Genomic DNA, 9,222 nt, shown 5'->3' on the forward strand with positions numbered 1-9,222 from the left:
CTGTATGGTAGTAGGTGTTGTGTTGGTATGACTGTATCAGGCACAGACATAGACCTACTGTAATACTGTGAATTTCATTCAATGAAATGAGCTCAGCCTTAGTCAAGCTACATAGAGGGGAGTGAATGACTGAGGAGCTTTCAGGGCTACAGGCCCATCTGAATGCCAGGAGGACCACCCTGAAAGTGGCTTAATAGGTACCCCACTCAGCTCTACCATGCACCCTGGATTAACGTTGGCCTCACCAGAGCTTAGTGGTACTCAGTTAACTATCGTTGTACTTACATTTTTGAGATAAAACATGTAATATTTTGATAGTTTAAAGTACTCTCTGTATTTTATAGGTAGCTTTGCTCGTCTAGCTTCGGTGGCCATTCTTATGTTCTTATGTCTGCATGTGTGGAGAATACATATTTAAAGCGGTGCAACCTGTTACGTTCTATGGCGAATGGATTTTTCAGGTTCTGTATAGTAAAAAACTTCTGTTTAAAGATCTTTGCTGATGTAATGTGTTGTAGTTTAGGCTACAGTTTATGAATGCAGACCACACTTTGGGTTGAAGGAAATAATGAGAGGAGGGGAACTTTGGGCTGGAGTTCTGCACGGCTTCTGCAGGGCGCTAGAAGGCCGACCCCCAAAAACTCCAGACTACATGGAGGCCAACTGTTCGTAAGCTTGACGGAGGTCTTGGATTCGAGTACGTATATAGCCTTGGAAAGCTTGAGAAGACCATATTCCGAACATCTCAGGAAACTGAAGAATACGAGAAGAAAAAAGGTGTCTAAGGTGGTGGATATCGGCTCGGTCAAGAGTCAGTCATGGAGTGTCTGAATGCAGTGCAGGATGTCAGAGGTTAAGGGCAGCTGACGAGGTGGAAGGCGAGGTTTGTTTCTATGGGTTCCTTTTAGTAAAAGTGAGATCTGAGGGTGGTTAGCTGGGGTGTGTTGGGATCCTTTGATGAGCTCTGTAAAGAAGTTGATCCCAAAAAGATGTTTTCAAAAAGTAAATAAAAACAACTTCCTTATTACTCAACCGATTTTCACCAAATCTGTTTTGTTATAATCCTCAAACACAGATTAATCTGGGCTGCTCTGCTCTCGGGAGCTTTTATATCTTTAATAACTGATCGTGATAATTTGCCGTCCAGACCAGCAGGAAAGTATTCAGTCTGCACCTGACGTTAAAAACCGGGTTTAGCATGAGTAAAAACACAAACTCACACACATCAGCAGATCCATCAATGTGGGAATCACAGTTGTAATATGATAGGAAGATATTCACAAAAATAAAGGGGTACATTAAAATATATTATACTTTTCAGTTTCTTTTAAATGTTTCTCGATTTTTTCCAACACTAGAAAACTCTAGGCTGTTTTTGCTGGAAATGAAATAAAAGAAAGGGTGGTCTCTGACTTTTGCACAGTACTGTACTGTAGACACTTCCAGAAGAAAGAAGACATTAGAAAACAGTTTGATTTATTCGTTTGTTATTGTAATTCCAGAAGATGGAAAAGTTGTATTTTTCACGAGCTGATAGCCAATAAACTGGAGCAAGACTTTTATTTATCTTTGCATTTATGGAGTAGTTAAGTATTTTGCGGCTGTAATGCAGGTGCAGATACCCCCATCACTGGCACTTGGGTTCTGGTGGTGGTCTACTTCTCAGTGAACACCCTCAGCAGGAAGCTGCACTCTTGGTTTGGCTCATAGGTGGAGGGGATGATGATGTACTCTCCAGGTGGCAGATCGAAGCGCTCGCTCACTTCCCGCCTATCATAGTGTCTGGATTTGAAGACTGGCTTCATGCGGGACAGTGTCTCAGAACTCAAGTGGACATCCTTGCGGCCTTTATACTGCAACATACACAAATACTCAAAACACATACAGGCAGTAGTATGTCTGCATTTGAGCAGCTACAGGGGGGTACTGACCACTGAAGAACAGGGTAAAAGGGGGCTAACAAAGTATGCAGAGAAACAGATGGACTACAGTCTGTAACTGTAGAACTACAAAGTGCACCTATATAGTAAGTGGAGCTGATAAAATGGACAATGAGCGTAGAAACAAGGAGGTGGTCATAATGTTATGCCTGATCAGTTTTTTGGAAATCGCCTTTGTGGAAATCGACTTTTTGGAAACCTAGCTGCCGTTGCAAATGATGACACACACTTAATGTAACTCCTCTTCATGGGGTGAGGCTTTACTGACAATATAAGGCTGAGGAATTAAGGGCCCGAACTAATCATGTGCTATTTGCAAAACCAGTAAGCAAAAAACCTGAATATTCCCTAGCAGTGGAACTAACTGACAGCACTTCAGGTGATGTTCTCAGTGGTGTGCGCTGTTGTGTCTGGCACTGAAATGTTAGGTCTTCAAAAATGAGACGTATTGAAAACACAGATCTTTTGATCTTTTTGAGTGAACTTAGGATGGTGTGTCTATGCTAATAAATGTGGGACTGCAACTGCAATTTGAAAGTCTCTGGACATTCACCACTGAACAAGCTTTCAGCCTATAATCACATGTATCACTGCAGGTTGCTTTCTTTGCTTACCTTTGATGGAACCTGAAACACAAAAACACACCAGAGAATATGTGTTATTTTTTTGTCTTTTTAAATGTGTTGATAGAGATTTTGCGCTTATATTGCTTGGAAGGATTAGTGTCAGATGTTACCGGATAGACAGCGAAGCAAATGTCGCAGAATTTGTGTCCAAGCTTTTTCTCTTTGCGCATGTCTTTCTGCATCAGACTCACGAGAATGGAGCAACTCTTGGCGCCGCCATGGGCCTTGTCCACATTTACCACAAACTGTGGGTTTGAGCCGAATGTAGCTGCAGAAAGCACAACAAGAAACATTCAGTATATCATCGTTGTTGGAACAAAACCTTGTATCTTTATGTTCATTATGAACACTAAAAAGTTAGGAAGGAAAATTGTATCACTGATGAACTTTGCTTATAAACTTGATATTATTATTACTGATATATTATTAGTATATTTTAAAATGTATGGGTCGTTAACATGATGTGCATTTTTTGCATTCAAGTTCATTATATTACAAAACATTAATGTAAAAAAGCATGAAATGATTCACTAATGCCACTTTTATGTGATACATAAAATTTATTTTAGTTTATTTTAGTTTCCGAAAGTCTAAAAATGTCAGGTGGTGCAACTGTCCAACCATATTAAGTACCAAAAAAGGTTATTTACTTATATATAAAATTCAGATTTAAATAGTTTGCCATGGCTTTTTGTTTAAAAACTTCAAAATAAAAAGCAAACAAATTTAAAAGTATTCAACTCTCTGAAAAACCTTTGTCAGCAAGTTCTTAGTTCCTGAAATATTAGGCTAATATTAGACTTTTATCTTGACATTCTTTTATGAAATAGGTGCCAGTATTGCATCATAAAGAAGATGAAGTGACCTTCATGGTGCAGTGGCAAGGTAGCCCTTTCACAAATTTTGGGAAAAATGTGATTTTTGAGTCACGATAAGAACGGTTCAGTTTATCAAGTCAGTAAATATAATAATTTAGTATAAAGATTCCATATAGATGTCCAAATAGATGCCTGTTTAATTTGAAATTAGTCTGAAAAGTCAGGTGGCATCAGGTGGCCAATAAGTCAATCGGTGTAAGCAGACCAGCACAGTTTTAATAACTAACATAATGCACATTATTATATTAGTTATTAAATGCTGTAAAAATGCACATCATGTCCTTTTTATAAGATTTTAAATTTGCCATTTAAAAACTTTATTTGTTATTGACCCATATACTGCCACTAGACGTATTACTGGTAATAATAATAATAATAATAATAATAATAATAACAACAACAACAATCAGTTTTGAATGGAAAAAAGTCATATGCAAATGATTTTGGGCACCCTTGTCCAAATTTCCTATTTTACTGAAAAGAAGTAAACACAACCAAACCTTTTTAAATAACATTTTCCTGCAAAAAATGCAAAGTTACTTATAATTAATTAGCTTAGCACCCAAGTGGTGAGAGCCATTGGAGCCATTTTGTCCACCTTGGGAGCCATAACATTTTATGTCCATTTTACCATCTTGGCTGTAAATATGTCTCAGTATGTGCTGATGTACTAAAAAGACTAAAAATATGAACCAAAAACGCAGACTTACTTTGCTCTGCTTTAAGCTTTAGCTCAGCTATAGCTGCTTTTCTCGCATCTCCAGCAGGAAACTTTTCCACAAAAGGTAAAACAGTTTCTTGTTAAATGTCTCTCAATGTTTAACTTTTTACGAGGCTGAAGTCGCTTCTCATTCACCAGCTTCTTGTTTAAATTTTCCCATTCCACCTTAAATGGTGCCTGAGGTGAATGTAACTGCAGCCACAGTAAAACAGGAGAATTCAAACGAGAAGCTTTGTGACTTTTTAATGTCAGTTTCTCGTTGCAGATTAAACGTATCAGGAAACCAGCTGCAGTGATTATAAATGCAAATAAGTCCATTCGTCTCTGAATTATCAAATTAATTATAATCTTAAATCTCTCTCTGTGCCCTTTCGTTAGCTACTAACCAGGCGAGATTATTGTCTGCGTTGCTATGGTGACCAGCAGTCTGCGCTGATCTTCAGGGTTAAAGGGTGAATTAGCAGTTCTACATTAACTCCAGTGTTTCAGACCATTTATTGTTAAATGAACGATCAGTAGAGCTTTATTTTACTGTAAAGGAGGATTATTTTATTTTTACCTACTTATCTACTTCTGCTGTGGAGCCGCAACAGGGCAGTAAAAGAGATGCATGTTGCTGACCCCTGACCTAAGCGTTGGTCCTATCATCAGGAGATTGTAAGATCGCAAGAATATTGCAAAACTACAAGCAATCTCAAAGGAAGATTTGATGAAAATTCCGGAAAAAAGAACAGAAAGGCTTCTAGCTAGCAACAAAAAGCTTTTCAAAGCTGTGATATCTGCCAAAGGGGTGTTACTAAGTACTGTCCAAACTTCTGTGCATGCTGCAATTACAATTTTATTTCTTTCTATTTTTTAAGTTCATCAAATATAAAGTAAGTGTGTATGAGCATTTGCAGAAAAATTTAAACAGTCTGCTGCGGAGGTTGAATTTACTTCTTTTCACTTAAAATATCAACAAAGTATGTAATTCGGCTGGGGGTGCCCATTTGCAACTTTTGAAACTGTGTTCTAGACTATAATTGCCCACCAACAAGGTGGGCCTACAATGTATGCATTTCTGGGGAATGTGAGGACAAATTTTGTCAGGTTTTTCAAACACATTTGGATCCAGTGTATTTTGCCTGTTGAAGGCACCTGCATTTTTATAGCAGCCGCCAGCAGTAGAGCCTTGCTTCCAGCTGCCTTCAAACGACTTAGCTTCCCACTGGCCAGCATGATCAATGCACAAAGCATCTGGAGTCAGGTTACAGATCTCCACCACTGAGTAGCGCTCTTTAAAGTCTGAATATGACATCCTGAAAGAAAGATTAACAGAAAAGCGAGGAGAATGAGAATTCACAGGGAGGAGCAGACCCACTTGATGTGCTGTTCCTATAGTAGGAGGAGGCAGTAACAGTGAAATAACTGACCAGAACTCTCCATCGTCTGCGGAGTAATTGAGTTTGGCCTTCTCCTCAGGCAGGACAAGGTTCCATTCCTTGGAGCTGATGGACAAGAAGGTAAGAGGATCTCACCCAGTTCATTACTCACAGTATCGGTATCGTGCTGTGAGATCTACAGATGACTGATAAACTCACTTATCGCTCCAAGCGCCGTTCCACTCTTTGTGTCCCCAGGGGTTCCTGAGGCGCACCAGCTGAACCAGGTTTCCACCCAGGCTAACCTACAGCAGAGAGAGCCATCAGCACCTAAAGACTCCGAAAAGACCTGCAGCTCACATGCTGGTCATAACAGTATCGAAGTGTCTCACTATTGAACTACAGGAAAAACATTATCAAAGCTACAGTCGGGTCCAAAGGCTGAGCCTATTAGCAACAACTGTGTTACTCGTGATGGAAAACAGTTGCCAGGACTGGCATGTGCGTACAGGTGAACTGGGCAAAATTACGCTGTCACCTGAAACTTGATTGCAGATTATATAATTATATAATTTTACTATGTACTTTCTGTAAATGGAAAGAATGTGTCAGTTGTAGCTCAACCCCCATCCTTTGCTAAAGCCCTGACGTGAACTGAATGGTTTGGTTTACCATGTCAGGTAGTGTGACCTCAGGAAAAAACACGAAAATGCATAATTATTATGATACTCATTATAATCACTCAAATAGATTTGAAAAAATGTAGTATAAACTCAGGCCTATTTAATTTGTCAACATAGATGCCTATTTAATTTGAAAGTGGTCTGAAAAGTCAGGTGGCACAACCAGTAAGTCAATCAGTGTCACCAGACCACACACTTGCTCTCTCTAAACCACTTATCCTTCTGGGTCGCAGGGGGTGCTGGAGCCTATCCCAGCAGTCACTGGGGGGAGGGCAGGAAACACCCTGGACAATTTAGCATGTCCATTTAGCCTGACTGCATGTTTTTGGACTGTGGGAGAAAACCGGAGTACCCGGACGAAACCCACGCAGATATGGGGAGAACATGCAAACTCCACACTGAAAGGACCCTGGTCACCCGGCTGGGGAATCAAACCCAGGCTCTTCTTGCTGTGAGGCGACAGCGCTACCCACCGCCGGGCAGTAGAAACTTTGATAGCACTGATTATGATAAAAACATAGACATAAACGCAAATGTACATGCAGATCTAAAATGCACATTGTGTTTGAGCAGATATACAGACTGTCTGACCTCCTCTGCTCCTGTAATGGAGTAGACATGCGTCTTCACCAGCTTCTCTGTGGTCACATGCTCCTCTTCATTTGAAAAGCCCTGCTCAGAAAGCATTAAACAGTAAAGCAATAAAAGTGTTTATTTTGGAGATTTTGGTAACACCTTACAGTAGAGCACTGTTCATTAGACTACATGACATCTACATAATCATTATGACTGACATAAACCCACATAAACATTTATAAAGGCCTATTTCGGTAGTGCCGTCTGCTATGAAGGCTGCTTTTCTCAGCTTTGATGTCAAGTTGACATAACATCGATCCCAGGTAACATCAGTTTTTTCCTGATATTGGGTGAAATGATGTGTTAGAACAAATGACTTTCTAGCTTAGAGCTCATCACAGTGACCGAATGATGATGTAACGTGTTGACAGAAAAAAAACAGACGCTCGCGGATAAAAAATAACGAGAGCAGTAGTTTCAATCACTCTAGGCCAAAGTGTATTCAAAAAATACCAAGCGAACAATCCAAAGAGGGCAGAGCAAAAACGTAATCCAAATAACAGAAAAAGGGGTCAAAAAACACAGGTCAGCAAAGACAGGCAAAAGTATCCAAAGGGTAAGACAAGAGGCAGAATCCAGACAAACAAAGCACAGGTCAAAAACAGAGTATCGGTCATATGAATACAAACGCTCAGTAGTTCTCAAGGAAACAATACTTCGCAATTTGCCTACCTAAAGCCCGGGCTTATAAACTAAACAGCTTGAGTCATATGACATCCTACACAGGTGTGACACATCAGTATTCAGGGGAACTAGATCTCTGATAGGAGCGTGTTTGAGAGTCAGTGATCACGTGAGTTTCCCTAGAACTCTGGGTAATGGAGTCCGTGTTGTCCTCCATCTCTGAAGGACGTTGTGCTGTGACGTGATCTCCCGAGGGATTCTGGGAAATGGAGTCCGTTTTCCTTTGACCTCTTGCCGAATGCGTGACAGTACCCCCCCCAAAGAGTCCGGGTGGGCCTTGGAACGAGGACGACCCGGACGGCCGCTACGCCCCCCACCGGACCTCCGAGCAGGGGTGGATCCAGAGCTGCCGAGGCGCTGGAGAGATGGGTTCCTTCCACGAGGATCCCGCAGACGGGCAGGAAGAGAGCTCGAGAGCTTCTTGGGTGTGCGGCCCCTGGGATGAGGAGCGGGCTTCCCCGGGTGCTGGTTGTGGAAATCCGCAATGAGACCGGGGTCTAATACGTCCTTTGCCGGCACCCAACATTGCTCCTCTGGGCCGTACCCCTCCCAATCCACCAGATAGTGGAGGACCCCGCCCCGTCGTCGGGAGTCCAGCAGCCTACGGACAGCGTAGACTGGAGCCCCGTCAATCTCTTCCGGTGGGAGTGGCGATACGTCCGGTGAAGCCTCATCCAAAGGCCCTGCAACAACAGGTTTAAGCAACGAAACATGGAATGAGCGTGAGATTCTAAAATGTGGGGGTAGGTCTAATCTGTAGGTTACATCATTAATACGTTTCAGAACTTTGAAAGGTCCTATATACTTAGGCTGAAGTTTCTTACAACGTCCCTCAGGGCAACGAAAGTCTCTTGTGGCCAACCATACTCTATCCCCAGGCTGGTATATGGGGGTCGGCCCTCGGTTTCGATCTGCTTGTTCCTTATGACGCAGCAGAACCGATTCTATGCGCTGGTGTGTCTCCTCCCAGACACGTTCACTCCGTGTCATCCAGGAGTCCACAGCTGGTACCTCAGTCTGAGATCCGGTCCAGGGAGCTAGTGGTGGTTGATAACCTAAGATACACTGGAACGGAGTCAAGCCCGTGGCAGAACTTGTTAAAGAGTTCTGTGCTATCTCGGCCCACACTAAAAACTTAGCCCAGTCAGATGGGTTTTCATGACAATAAAGTCTCAAAAATTTCCCCAGTTCCTGGTTCACCCTTTCACACTGTCCATTTGACTGTGGGTGATAACCTGATGACAGACTAATAGAAACTCCAATATGTTCAAAGAAAGCCGTCCATACCTTTGTTGTGAACTGGGGTCCCCTGTCTGATACTATATTCTCAGGGATACCAAACACTCGGAAGACATGCTGGAACAGGGCCTCGGCAGTCTGAAATGCACTAGGGATTGAGGAAAACGGAATAAATTTAACACCCCTAGAGAACCGGTCCACCACCGTCAGGATGGTGGTGAAACCTTGTGATTCCGGTAAATCAGTCACAAAATCTACGGCTATGTGGGACCAGGGGCGGTTGGGTACGGGCAAGGGCATTAGTTTCCCAGCCGGTAGCGCCTTTGGAGTTTTGCACTGAGAACAAGTCGAACATGAGGAGACAAAGGCATGTATATCCTTGAGCATGGTTTCCCACCAATAGCGTTGTGCAAGAAGCTTGTGCGTTCTGGTTTCTCCGGGGTGGCCTGAAGTG

The 9,222-nt window shown here is 42.1% G+C and overlaps 1 protein-coding gene across 1 annotated transcript; it reads right to left on the reverse strand.

Annotated features, from left to right (window-relative positions):
* Positions 1 to 1,655: 1,655 nt before the first annotated feature.
* On the reverse strand, positions 1,656 to 7,767 carry LOC118804579 (calpain-1 catalytic subunit-like). Its single transcript, XM_036565078.1, has 7 exons — positions 6,801 to 7,767; positions 5,746 to 5,831; positions 5,578 to 5,652; positions 5,303 to 5,463; positions 2,677 to 2,834; positions 2,555 to 2,566; positions 1,656 to 1,853 (listed from the first exon to the last, which is right to left on the reverse strand). Exons 1-7 carry the CDS (start codon positions 6,894 to 6,896, stop codon positions 1,656 to 1,658), a joined length of 786 nt encoding a protein of 261 aa, XP_036420971.1. The 5' UTR covers positions 6,897 to 7,767.
* Positions 7,768 to 9,222: the final 1,455 nt, after the last annotated feature.

Source organism: Colossoma macropomum, unplaced genomic scaffold (genome assembly GCF_904425465.1).
Source record: "Colossoma macropomum unplaced genomic scaffold, Colossoma_macropomum, whole genome shotgun sequence".
Lineage (NCBI taxonomy): Eukaryota > Metazoa > Chordata > Actinopteri > Characiformes > Serrasalmidae > Colossoma > Colossoma macropomum.